This window comes from Diuraphis noxia, unplaced genomic scaffold, assembly GCF_037042655.1.
Source record: "Diuraphis noxia isolate RWA-SAM2 unplaced genomic scaffold, SU_Dnox_SAM2 contig0002, whole genome shotgun sequence".
Lineage (NCBI taxonomy): Eukaryota > Metazoa > Arthropoda > Insecta > Hemiptera > Aphididae > Diuraphis > Diuraphis noxia.
In genome coordinates, this window is record NW_028301712.1 from 63,004,503 (window position 1) to 63,019,373 (window position 14,871).

Below are 14,871 nucleotides of genomic sequence, written 5' to 3' on the forward strand. Positions count from 1 at the left end.
ATTTTATTTTAGACCACTTGCACTGGTTTACACTTACATTATCTGTTAACTATTAAGAGACTTTTATAATGAAGTGTGGTATTTTATTATGTTATACAATGTACGTCATAAAAGTGAAGAAAATACTAAGATTGGAAAAATTTCATTTTTTCATGAAAAATAAACAAAAACATTTCGGTTTGCTTGCTTTGAAAATTAATTTGTTAGATTTATTAAAAAATATATTAGATTTGAAACTTAAAAATTTAAGATTTAAAGATTTGAAGTCAATTTACATTTTTTAATAAAACCAAACCTTCCGCAGATTTTTTATTTATCTTCAAAAATGTTGAAAATGTTAATTAATTTTTTTTTTTATATTATAGCTAATTAAATATCCTATCAACTAACATACACAATTAATCAGAAATATGCAAATTATTTTTAATAAATTGGAAAAAAAACATTTTTTTATCAAAAATTAGTATTTTTAAAAGTAAATCGTATATTACTTCAAATAATTTAGTATTTTCTATGGGGGGGGGGGGGTATTTTTACTCCATTATTTTATTGAATAATATTTAGAATACCTTACAATGTTGGTTTTCATATTTTCCATAATTGACGTCGTTCGCTGCTAAACATTGCACGTCTTTTGTGACTATAAGTATAGCCAATTTATAATTTTATTAAACCCTGTGCTTAAATGAGGAATAAACTCAATGTAGGTTATAAATATTATTTAATAAGTTAGTTTATTTTTTAAAGTTATATGTTAGTTAAACAACGTAAAAAAATACTAAGTATAGTTTAAAAATAGAAATAAATAACAAGAAAATAAAAGTTATATTTTTAAAGTTATAATTCATCAATCAGATTTTCAAAGTGTTCTCCGTCTGACTGCAGACAAGCTTGAGCTCTAAATGAAACACTGTACTTCTTTGTATTTCCCAATGACTTTGTCGTTACTTCTTTTGCTACGACATGAATACGCTTCAACAATTGTTCACAGCATTCAATGACAACAACATAAATTGTCTCCTTTTCGCATCTCCACAAATAAAAATCCAAAGGCGTTAAATCTGGAGACCGTAATGACCAAGCCACATTACCCCTGCACCCTATCCATTGTGGGTAATGCACATTCAACAAATGATGGACTGAACGAGATAAGTGTGCAGGACCGCCATCAAGTTGAAACAACATCACGGAGATGTTTTTGATATTACTTAGCCATTACCACCAAATATTCTTCGAAATTCCACATCTACAACATTACGACGTCGTACTAAACCAAACAAACTCTCTTAGTCTGTCTGTAAAATGTGAATAGTGATGAACGATCGATATCCCGAAACAGGTCTTCCTGGATATCGGAGGCTTCTTTACTCTTGCACTGCGGCTAGAGCATTGCCGTAACAAAATCCGTACCTACACCAAATGCATAGGTATCGGCAATGTGCCTAAATGGTAGGTAAATTAAATAACCTGGGCATTTTTAAACTTATTTGCAAATTTGAAATTAGTAATTGAAGCAAAGGTTTTGCTAGGTACAGACAACACAACAACTAAAATGTTCTGAAAAAAATAAAATGACAACACAAATAAGTCTGATAATATTTGCCGGTTTTTAGTGTTATTTTACCATATCTTAGTAACGAGTGGTAAATGCCTTATTCTTCGGCTGGCATTTGATTGATCGAGTATACATAAATTCGTAAATTTTTAACTGCAACATAATTATTAATTATCATATTTTTGTGATTTTGTCAACTTTTTGATATTCTGAAAGTTATAAAAAGTGGCTATGTATATTTCGTTAAAATAGTTATATAATAATGATAATTGAGGAAACTTATTATTTGTATTAAATAGTCATGCTTTTTATACCTAGCAAAAAAAATGTTCATAGACATTTATAAAATAGATTTTTAATTTAAAATGTCTATCATTACCTCAACATTAATAACAATATTTAGGAAGTATCTAATGTTATTTGAATTAATTAAAAACATGTAATTCGAACAATTTGTCAATTATAGTTCATACCGACGAACCTGATAATTTATTATTTGATAAGACTTCAGACAACTGATTTGAATTTGTTGATGTCTACTTAAGATCGGATCGGTCAGTCCTATTTTAACAATTTTTTTTTTTACTCCTTTAAATTTTATTTGATTATTTTAAATTTTAAATGATTATTAAAAAATTAGACAAATTTACGAAATAAAATCAGTTTTCAGAAGTCTTATCTCGTTTTCAGATCAATCGGTAAAATTGACAATAAGTGCATACAAAATAAAATGAGTATAAATGAGTAGCGTATTTACGGGGGGGGATTGATTCCCCTTAGTCTTTTATTTGTTAATTATTCATGATATTATTGTGATGTTTATGGTAAGAGAAGAGAACTACCATCTCTCCTTAGGGACATTTAATGTTTGCTAACGTATATCCCCCCCTCCCTTGACAAAATCTTACGCCACTGATCAGTGGTGGTTTTGAATACCCCACCATTAGGGCATTTTATTTTACTTGAATTATAGTGCAGTATGATAAAATTAATATGAAATTCATAAGTCATAACTATAACTTCAAACTTATAAATAAATCATACAAAGAAGGTATTTTTTTTTATATGAAAATAGGAAATGTGTATTCAGTTAGGTACGTCTTTGTTAGTGTTAGTACCTATAACCTGTCAATCTATGTTACCAATTCGCCTCTTCCTCAAATCTTCAGATCCGCTTACTGCCACTGCTCACTGGTATACATTGTTTACCATTCATGCTCTCAATAGTGACTGCTGAGCCGATGACTTGCATGTGAGCATGTGGGAGAATTGTGCTGTTTTATTTACATTTTACACACTAATGATCACTTTCTAGTTTCTATGCAAGAAGCACACATATGCAAGACCCGCGCCCTGCAGAGTATATATAATTTGAAAATTGCGTTTTTTCAAAACTGTCCATCTGCATCCTCTTTATTAAAGTAAAACTAAATTAGCTAAAACTTTATAAATAATCCAACAAAACCTCACCTTGGAAAAAGAGCGAATTCTCAGAAAAAGTCCCTTTCCCAAAAAAATCTGCATATCAAAGTACTGAAAATACTTACTTATATCTCTTAAAAGTACCGACTGGCGACTATATTCAATTTGTCACTACAGAAACTCTCTCAATGATGAAGATTGAAGCAAGTATTCACATTGTAGATTCTACACAAAAAAAATAACAAAACGCACGTCATTGGAAAATCAATATATTATTCATCGTTCTGCTCAGAATCTAAAATTATATAGGTTAGAATGACTTATTTTTAAAACGGTAAATGATATATGTGTAACCCATGTATAACAACCTAAAACAGTTTAAGTGTTTAATCTTTAAGTATTTTCCTTTAGCGGAAATTGTCAATGTCGTTAAAGTACTAGACTGGATACTATAAAAATGATAGTTTCTTAATTTTAGTAGTTAATGATTAAATATTTTTTATTTCTATAGCCAAAGCTAAATTTTCTCCATTCCAATAGTCCCGTGTAACTTAAAAATAATAAAACGCACGAAACAAATGGTGATATCCGCATTATCTCTATAGTCGAAGGTCGTTTATTATACGTCATTTTCATTTTTTATAGCAAGGTTATTACTTGGTGGAAATAAGTCACAAGTAATATTTATAATACTAATAAGCTGTTTTGGACAATATTCCCATTAGCGTTTGCTTGACCAAATCTATTCAAAAAAATATCAAGTATAAAATATATTTCAATCGAAACGTGGCTTAATCGAGAGTGTCAGTATTATATTCACATTATCACGAAACAAATATCATCATTGTAAATAATATAAGCCACAATTAAATTGCTATAAAAAGATTGGACCCCCAACAAAGTCTGTCGCATTAGTCAACGAACCAATTATGCTACGTCCAATTTGACATTTAATTACTCCTGTTTGAACGTTATATTCATTATTATTTATTGCTAATAACCCTTAAACCTAAATCAGATTATTTGTTGTCTCGTCACTGTACTTAAACTATTAATAAATGTAACTCAGATACGTAGAATTAATAATTAGAGATCGTGAAATAAAATTGTGATTCAGTGCGTGTTTCTGATTTTTGAAAAAAATAAAATGAAAAAATCATAAATCTAGTATTATAATATTGAATTTTGTAATACAATTATCAACTGCAATTAGCAATCATATAATATTTATATTTAAAAATAATCAGAAGCCATCAAAACACTAGTCAACAAAACAGCTGAGTCAATGGTGAGTGGTTAGCAATAAACTCCGCAATGACTTAACAGCTCAAATCCACGAAGAAGGTGATTTTTATATTCTTCCTTAAAATATTTTTATTATTATTAATCTACCAACAACTAAACCACAAGACGCGCAACGAAATAATTATCGTGATAAAATATAATTAATTAAAATATTTTATCACTAATAGTATATATATATATATATATATAATATATAGGTATAGGTATATTATAGTTACCTAATAAATACTAATGACAATATGACAATAAATATTATTATACTATTGGCACAATGTTGTTTATCTAGCATAAAATTAGAAATTATCTTCATTAATTTGATTGTATATAACCGTTGTACCTATATTATTATAATAATTACATTTTTTAAAGAATAGTAAATATTTGTACACATAGATGCAAGTGAGAAGTGACGTTCAATCATCAATGGTAAAACTAAGCATGAATGACTTAATATCCAATCGAAATTTCTAAGTTGTCTTCAAATGTCAATTAATATCAATATTAAATTTTGATTAATAGCACTAACAAATTATCAATTATCTTTTGGTTAGGTTTTTATTTATGTGCCTAAAACTTATTAGTATGTAAAGGATAAGGTGAGGTCACAAATGGATTATAAATTAGTTAATTTAAATTGTTGATATAATGTTAAGTTAAAAATATACATTTAATAAAACAATTTCAAACACTTAAACCGGTACCTTCTATAATGTACTCGTGTTTCGATGTGAATAAATATTTTTATATACCTAATTATATATTTTATCGACAAATCAGATTTAGTAGTTTAGATACCTGTAATAATAATATAGTTTATACTCCATCACTCCATGGTAATGCCAAGACTCTTCATTCCATTAGTTTAACCTTCAAAATAACTGTGTGGTTCATATTTTATAGATTTGATGAGAAAAATTTTGTGATCATTGTTTTTAATTGACCAGAATAAAGATGATTTCAAGTTTTTTGACCCAATGAATAACATTTTATCGACATTTATAGAATAAAAAACTAAAAAAAAACGGAAAATTTCAAATGTCTATAAATAATTTATACATTGTTGAGATATTTTGAAAATTTTATCAAGTATAGAAATTAATAAAATAAACATATCGTGCAAATTTAAAATTTCTACAGTTATTCATTTTTGAATAACAACAAAATAAGAATATCGGAGCAAGAGACATTTAGTGAAAATACCAATATTGTAGTTCAAATGCTCATAAAAATTTAATTTAATTTTCCGATAGACATTTTTTACTTGACAAAATACAAACTCATGAAGAATCTTGCATTGAATTTTCAAGTCTTAGATTTTAAAAGATAAATTTTGATGAAATTTTAACTAAAAATAGATTGAAAATTTTCATTATTTTTACGTATTTTGTCAAAATTCGAACATTCAATTCTTATCAAAAATTGTGACTATGTATTTTAAATATTTTTTAACTACCGTTGTGGTGATATATTAGGAGTCTTGTATTGCTGTATTACATTTTGAAACTTTTTACCAAACGAATTAAATTTTATTGTCATTTATATTTTTTTAAAAAACTAAAATTATTGAAAATTTCAAATGTCTTTAAATAACTTTAAAAATTTTGAAATATTTTGAAAATGTTATGAAGTATTGAAAATTCGAATATTCACATTTAGTGAGAGTTTCGTGTGTCAATGGTAATTCGTTTTAGAGTTACACCAATATCTAAAATCGATATTCTTAAAAATTAATTTCGCGTAAAGTTCATGTTTTTCCATATTTTTATTTTTTTTGTTTTTTTCCGGTGCTTTTGAAAACTACTGGGAGTTTAACCAAAAAAGCTACTGAAGTTGAAAATCGAAACTTTGTTTCGACAACTTAACGCGTACACAGACACAAAAAACACACACACATCATATTATAAAACCAATACATTCATCGCTCCGCTCAGAATCTAAAATGTTGAAAATGATTCAGCAAGCATGCTCAACCAGTTTTGCTCAATAATTAGTAAATCAAAATTTTTAATTTTTAATTTTTAAATATACTTAAAAAGATCATATTTTCAAATTCTTAAGATTTTTCACACTATTAAGCGAGTGTACCTAAACAAACTTTTGTTTTTCAAATGAGAACCCTCCTCCTTTTCGGCCTTTTCTGTTACAAATTATTTAGTTAATATTTTCCTCATTTTCTGGAAATTATTATGTACCCATATTCAAAATTCGTACGAGTTATTTAATTTTGCGTAGGTACTGATAAGAAAAATATTGGTCTATTATAATAGGTTTATAATGTTTGTATTATATGGTGACTACTGATCATGGAGATTTGAAAATTTTAGTGATTAATAAGAAAGAAAAAATAATTTATTATTATTAATAGTTTTTAAAAATGGTCAAGGTTTAAAGTATTTCTATAATAATTATACAACAATATATCTATTTTATATTTATGTAAAAATAAAACCATTTTTAACGACTATTATCATTAGTACCTATAAAAAACATTTTAAAATAAGAAGTTTGTATTTATACAGGAAGATATTCTTAAGAAATACAAAAAAATTCAAGAATTTGAAGAAATGGTCTTAGAAATTTGAGTATTTATACTAAAAATTCCAAAAATCAGAATTTGAATAAATGTATTATTTAATGGAAATTAGGAATGCAAATACTTGGTAAATTACCCTGTATATAATGTATATTGTATATTTGAAATATAAACAGCAATTCTTCTGAAATTCATGTGTAAGTAATTACAAAAATTGTTGTATTTCGTGAAAATCATAACATGGTAGCTGAGTTCAATTTTTAGTCATAATACATTTTTTTTTTTTTATAATTAAAAACGTAACAAGCGTTTCTCTTACCCATTAGTGGTCATTGATAATTAACTAATAAATATGCATATAATCACGTGTGGATAGTATAATAATATGATGACCCAATCAAAATAACCTGAATTTGTGATTAGCACACTTATACACATCGTATATCTATACACTATGATCTCGTTATGGGTTGTGGTTAGATAGAGTTTTCTGGTACCGGTTTTTCATAATGATGAACGCACTTACATATGTACACTCAGAGTCTAAGACCAGTGACATAATTGATATAAAGCCATTCACGCTTGCACTCGCTACAAAGAAAGTAGTCGTGTGTACGTACCAGAAGTTTTATTTGAATTTCTTATTTGATGACAGCAACAACTCGAAACACATCGTTCATTATTTCCGCGAAGAGATCTTAAAAATAATAATTTTAAATACAAATATTGAAATATATTATATTATACATTACTATTAGTGTCTCTATCATAAATTAAATATGTGTGGACATTATTCTTTAATGGTTTTCCTAATGTTAGCAATTGGATTACAAGATATTTATTGTCAAAAACAAGAAGTGAGTATTTTCATATTAAATAATTATACTTTATGTCAAGTTAGTGCTTAATTAAAATATATTTATTCGTGCAAAGCTATCAGGAAAATGTAGAGCTCCTGATAAGGCGCCTTTAAATCTTGAAATAATAATTAATATTTGCCAAGAAGAAATCAAATCCGCATTACTTCAAGGTAAAATTGAACAATTATGTCCACTAGTTGAACTGTTTTTGAATTTAAATGAATTTACAGAAGCATTAGATATCATCAATGATGGCAATTTGGAACAAAATACGCCAAGCTATAGCAGTAGATCAAAAAGAGATGCTGATGAAGATTTGACTAATGAGGAACGTAGAGTTGCAGGGGTAAGATAATCATATTGTTTTATTTTTCAACTAAAACATAACCATCAACTATAGTCTATAATAACCCTCGAATAAATAACTGCTTATAAATGTTTTCAATTATCAATTATCACGTATATGAAAGTACTTTTATAAGGTATACTTATTAATATATATCATATTAAGACACATTTTACGTGTAGCGATTAATTTTATTTTACATTAATGAATATATTTTTAATTCTTTAAAGAGATTATAATTTATTATTAAATGTTTGAAAAAAATCTCCATAAAAATAAACCTATTATGTGTCTTAAGTTATAACTATAGTCACTTTAAGGAATCGAATATTTAAAGAATAATTTTTCATTTTTAATGGTTCTGTAATACTTATAGCCTATATAAATTAAAATTATAACTATATTAAATTACGCAAAACATTATTATGATACCTATTAAATAGTTCATAAAAGTTACACTCCACGATTCTTTTAACATTAAATATACATATATATATATATTACATATAATTTTAAGTCGCTATACAACAACATTTCACAAAAAACTTAGCTTTAAATACTAAGTAGGTAGTTTTAGTTGAAATGAGTGGAGTGGTTTGGTACAGCTAAGAGTACCCTAAATATTTTGGAAAACTTATTCGATCATATAAACTTTAAAAATCAAAACAAATTAACTAGGTACCTATATAATCTAGTTTAAAATTTCATTTTCATAGAATGTCTCAAAAAAACATAATAGCATAAGCCATAAGAGTATAAAATTTAAAACGTATGTCGTCATCCAAAAAAGCAAGATAATTATAAATTATTATAACGACTAAAAGTTGTAAAGCTAATAACTATTATTAAAAATAATTTTTTTTTTAAATATTTTTAAATGAAATTATATGGTATATTATATAATATTATATTAAGGAAGATTTATTATTTCCATTTTGTGGTGGTAATATAAACTGAATTCAATATAAGTAATACGTTTAAAAATTATTCTTATAATTCAAGATACCTAGTTTTCATGTTAGAAGTATAACCATATGTCCATATAGTTTTCTTAATGCACTACAGTCGTATAGGTGCCTAAATATTAAATAAATATTTATGAGAATTTTTAAATTCACGCACAAGTGCCTTCACTGCAGGTTATTGGGTTTTCACTCAAATCACTTTAGCCGGTGCAGTAAAATATAATTTAGAAAAAACATTATACTTTTGTATTTTTTTTAAATATAGATTGCATGAGTTCTAGATTTAAAAAATTAAATGAAAATAAAAACAAAATTTAGAAATTCATTACATTACCCAATAGTAAAACTCGAAAGCAAATTGTACCCATCAAATTATAAATACAAACTTATATATAGTTTTATAAGTATTATTATAAAAACCGTTCTATACTCTCGTGCACAGTACATGCAGTATAGTATACCTAATGTGATAAGTGAGCAAGCAAGCTAGCAAAAAAAAAAAAAAAAACACATTCACTTGTTGCATAACAGAAACCTGTTCCAAATGGTCTGGTCATTCATAATAAAACAAATATCTCATTGCATATGTTTTCTGCACATAAACGTATAAATAATATTACGACTCTTCTATATAATAGTAATTATTGTTTTCAGTGTTTGCTCCAGTGCGTCTACAAGAAAGTGAAAGCAGTTGAGTAGAATATTTTCGTTTAGTAACTATAAACCTATATATTTGTTGCGTCCATCTTAAATTAAAACAAAATGAATAGTCTGATTATTGATCTACATAATATTATACAATGTATTATAATATAATTGATTTAGGTTGATGAAACTGGTTTTCCAGTAGTCGATGGTTTAATGAAACTGTACAATGAAGGTGTCCAGGACAGAAACTACTACATTGCTACTTTATCCGCAGTTAGGCATTGTATTTCCATCGCACAACAGCTAAAGCAGCAACAACCTACCAAAAGTTTCGGTAAAACATTTATAAAACATACTTATAAAGTATACAAATATAATTATGAGTTATTTTATCACTATTTATACAATACTAGTTAACAATTACAATGAATTGTGTAAATATTATTCGTGACCCTGATAAAATAAAATGTAATTAATTTAAAACAAGGTAAATAATGAATGATAATTGAAATCATATCCAGTTTCCAAACTATAGTAGGTAATTAAATAATACTTTAACTTTTCCCATAGAATTTTACTAATACAATAAAGAAAAACATAATACAATATTAATTCTAATAAGGATAAACTTATCTATTATTAGAATATTAAAAATGGTATGCATCCGGTAAATACTACACCTAACATGATGTTACAAAACATTATTTTATTTATTTTTTATTAGCTCTCAGTATATAACTATTATAGCATATAAAACATCATAAAATCAAATATTTAAAAAAAAAAAAACAAATGCATATTACATACACGAACCAGTATAACCACTGTAAAAGTACAAATATACATAAAATTAATATGTTATTTGGTATAAGATTATGATAAAAAGTGTTATACATTTATTATGAATGTCTAACCCAGAGAAAGTAACAGTAACACATTGAAAGTCATATTTTTAAGTCATAAAATAACTTTTATTTGTTATACTTTATTTACGTGTTTGAATTTGAAACTACATTTTGGTTAAACTCAAAGAGTTTATAACGTATCAATAAGGCACAAACATTATACGATGATTTTTTTTATTATCATTTACATATTTTTTTAAATATCGAAAAGTGATGGAAATAATGAATTAAAATGTTAAAATAATTGTGTATCAGGAATTTTAACCCGCAAATAATCGAGATTTGTTTAACATATACTGTATAATATTTAATATATTATGAATTGATAAAACTTTAACACTTTCACATGGTTTGTAACTTGAGTATTATTTATTTTTTAAATTTTAGATGACGGACAGACTTGTGATCTTGCATATGAAATGTTTGAATGCGTCAGTGAAAAAATCGAAGAAGTGCGTATAAAAAAAAAAAAAAACATAACTATATTGATAATTAAACCTTTTTAATTATTTTATTTTAGAACTGTGGAGTTGAGAATAAGTTAAATAACTTAAGCCAACGTCAAGTTTAAAAAGATTTCTTTGACTTTATAATATATTCCAACACTGTACATAACTAACTATCTTTATAATTGTTATTAATTAATATAATCTTATTTTATTTAAATTCAAATCAACTTTCGTTGCTGTGTTAATTACCAAAAATAAATAAATCTTAGTGAAATTGTTAGTAAAATGTATTTTGATAAAATAGAATAAAAACTTTGTTATTATTATAATGCTATCTTATAACATTACACAAAATAACATGAATTTAGATATAAGTTTAAATATTAATTTTATTTGATATTACGTTATTATTATCATTATTATTTTTAAGGTCGTTTATCTTATTTAGTGGTTAGAAGACATCCTGAAAATATACGTTCATAAACCACACAACTAATCATTCATTTAAATCGTTGACCACTGCTGTTACAGCCAACAATGATTCTATTAAATAAAATCATTAGGAAATCAACATTTGATCATTACAGTTAACGTTAAGTATATTTATTATCCAATACTTATATTGAGTACATGATACATTAAAATATGGTAGTTCTATATGACTATATACTCCTATGATATATTCGTATTGGTGTATATTTAAATTTTAATATACAATAGAAAAGTAATGGGTTAACTCGTTAACTGGTACTGAAAATCTTTCTGACCAAACTAGATCAAATCATTTCATAATATAATAAAATGCTTAAAAAAGTTAAAACTATAATTGGTTCCATCAGCTAAATAATGCGTTTAGAAAATATGTGATGATTTGGTTCTTGTATCAAGATTGAATATAAAAGTAATGCTGCTGTATAACAGACCTATTATTCTTGCATAGGTATAAGATGATTTAATAAGCATAATAACTATTTAAATATGTTTTATTCAATAAAATCATCATAATATATTATTCAGTTATGATATAATGTACAACGCCAAACAAATTATCTTATTTACGTATCTATTAAATGTAAATTGAGTAATTATAACAAAATCTAATACATTAATACTGAGTGTAGAAGATAAGCAATTAAAAGTGAAGATAATTCATTAAATGCTATAAAATGTATGTTCATGAGTTAAAACATAAACTGTGTGTTGAATTCATTATTCGAACAATAGTAACTACTAACTTTTATACTATTATACAAATATAATACTCATAGGCGTTAGTCGGTATGAGTGCCTGCAGTAATACATCTTAGAACCTAGGTTTCTCGACATTCGATTAGGTATTGCTATCTTTTTTCTACAAGAAAAGCGTTATTTTTATTATTATTTAAAAATAATAATACAGCGACGATAATGTCGATAATACAGTTATCTTAAACCCCTTTAACACGATATATATATATTTATATATATATGTGCTATGGTAAAAGTACGAATACCGGTTAAGCCTAGGATTCACGGGTAAATCCTATAGGTTTCGCCGACTACTGTTGGTAAATCTAGGATATACAACATTGTTTGGTCAAACCCCGAGTGATTTTTGTAGTTGGGACTTTTACAAACGAGATTCGGTAAATCTTAGGATAAACAAACAGTATTAGTAAAAACTAAAAGTCCAAAAATTTTTACCAAAGTTATTAATTATTATTATTTAAGTATTGGCTTTGGAAATTTTCATTTCGACTTTCATATACACCATGATAATGAAAGACCTTGGCACGTATACAATAAAATCACTATCAATAGAATCACAACACAATCAATAAATTAGCCAAAAAGGTACCTACTTAAGTGGTTCCTACTTAATACTGTGTTGCACATACAATTTAGTTTATGATACGGAACAAGTTTGATAATAGATTGATTGTAGATTGAAATGATTGAATAGATTGAAAACAACTCGAGATGTCATAGTAGCCAAGCCTGCACAAACAAATAATTTAATAATACAATTAATTTAATTATAATGAAAATAATATAGTATATACTAGTAATAAATGTACCTAGTGCATTTAATATGTCAATATTTACATTAGTACTTAATAATAATAATAAACTAGTACTACAGTAGTAATATTATGTAATAATTATATAAATTTGTTGTCATAATATATAACAATAATATAAATGTGTGTATTTAATAATATGTAGTACCTATTATAATAATTAATAACTTTGGTAAAAATGTTTGGCCATTTACTAACACTGCTTGTTTATCCTAAGATTTACCAAATCTCGTTTGTAAAAGTCCGAACTACAAAAATCATTCGGGGTTTGACCAAACAATGTTGTGTATTCTAGGTTTTACCGAAATCAATTGGTAAATGTCCGAAATTCAGACATTTACCAACAGTAGTCGGCGACACCTAAGATTTACTGGTAAATCCTAGGTTTAACCGGTATTTGTACTTTTACCATAACATATACAGGATGTATCAGATAGAACTGACTAAAAAAAAAAAATTATGCTAATTAAACGTACAACAAAAATTGTGAAAATTATATGATTAATAACCAATTTAAGAAATATACTCATTTCAGAAATAATATTGAAAATAATATTTGAAGAAGTTATAACGCTCCTAAGTAATTTATGCAAAAAAATATTGATATTTTAAAAAATTCTAAAAAATAAACTAATTGATTTAGATAAATATTTTTACCATCAAAATATTTCTTTTAATTAAATTTACAAATTGGCTATTTTGAATTTTTCCAACAAAAATTTAATCAAATTTAAATTTTTTTATTTGTACTATTAAAAAAAATGAAATTGTTTTTATATTGTACGTGTAGCGCAAGGGTCTCTTAATAATAAACAAAAAAAAATATTAAAAAAATATTAAAAAAATATTAATTAGAACAAAAGTCAGTTCTATCTGTTACACCCTGTATATAGAATAAATGACCAATCAAGATTGATTAAATCATCCTAAATCGTTTGATAAATTCATCCACCCACTAAAAAAAATTCGTAGATATGACACTTCCAGCTGTGATAATATAATATACCCATCATAGATAATAAAGTAGTACTAAAATATAATATTGTCACACATGTACAAAAACTCAGGGTATGCCTACGATAATGCTATACAAGTATAAGTGGTGTGAGTATATAAAAACAAATTAGTTTTGTTAAAATATAACGATATTCTTGGCCCATCCCAAAGTCCCCAATAATATTGTTATAACAATAAATAATATTTAAATGTATATTATTTAATGCATTAATTTAATTTAGTAGTTTAATAGGATTTTGACCTAGTATTTTAGAAAACCACTAAGAAATATATTTCTACTAATTGCTTTGCATTATTAATTGGGTAACTGTCCAACTTTAAAGTATTTCTGTGTAACTGTGAAACTAAGTTTACTAACTATGTACCCAATGAAGTGGCGAAGCGAAAAACTTGGAGACCAAAGAACAATAAGAGACAGAATCACAGAGTTTTCTTTAACACAAAACATTTAATTACAATTTTTTCATCAATAGATTATAGAGCATTCTATAATAATATGATGGCGGCTGCCTTAAATAACATTCTTAGTATAACTGTGCTCCAATTAGTGCATATTAGGACTAACTTTGATAATTTATTTTTGTAACTTATATCCCGAGTTTCCGAACCCGTTTGAAAAACGAATGACTTATATAATTATCTACGTAATATGTAAAATAATAAACGTCATCACTGTACATTTATTTTCGCTTATAAAATCAAATTATTTTCAACACAAATATAATAATAAAAAAAAAAATATTTAGTACCTATTATTTTTAATGCAATGATATAAGTCCTGTGCCCCCTTGAAAATATCTCGGGGA

At 25.9% G+C, this 14,871-nt stretch overlaps 1 protein-coding gene across 1 annotated transcript; it reads left to right on the forward strand.

The window, feature by feature from the left end:
- The first annotated feature begins 7,386 nt into the window (after positions 1-7,386).
- On the forward strand, positions 7,387-11,317 carry Obp73a (Odorant-binding protein 73a). Its single transcript, XM_089220907.1, has 7 exons — positions 7,387-7,672; positions 7,749-7,845; positions 7,906-8,021; positions 9,641-9,676; positions 9,812-9,968; positions 10,927-10,991; positions 11,060-11,317. Exons 1-7 carry the CDS (start codon positions 7,595-7,597, stop codon positions 11,108-11,110), a joined length of 600 nt encoding a protein of 199 aa, XP_089077033.1. The 5' UTR covers positions 7,387-7,594; the 3' UTR covers positions 11,111-11,317.
- The last annotated feature ends 3,554 nt before the right edge of the window (positions 11,318-14,871 follow it).

What these genes read in the sequence shown, in the direction of transcription:
- Obp73a (XM_089220907.1), top strand. Translation starts at nt 7,595, where the DNA reads ATGTGTGGACATTATTCTTTAATGGTTTTCCTAATGTTAGCAATTGGA. An exon ending in CAAATCCGCATTACTTCAAG is followed by an intron (nt 7,846 to 7,905) that starts GTAAAATTGAAC and finishes ATGAATTTACAG; the next exon opens with AAGCATTAGATATCATCAAT. An exon ending in ACAACCTACCAAAAGTTTCG is followed by an intron (nt 9,969 to 10,926) that starts GTAAAACATTTA and finishes TTTAAATTTTAG; the next exon opens with ATGACGGACAGACTTGTGAT.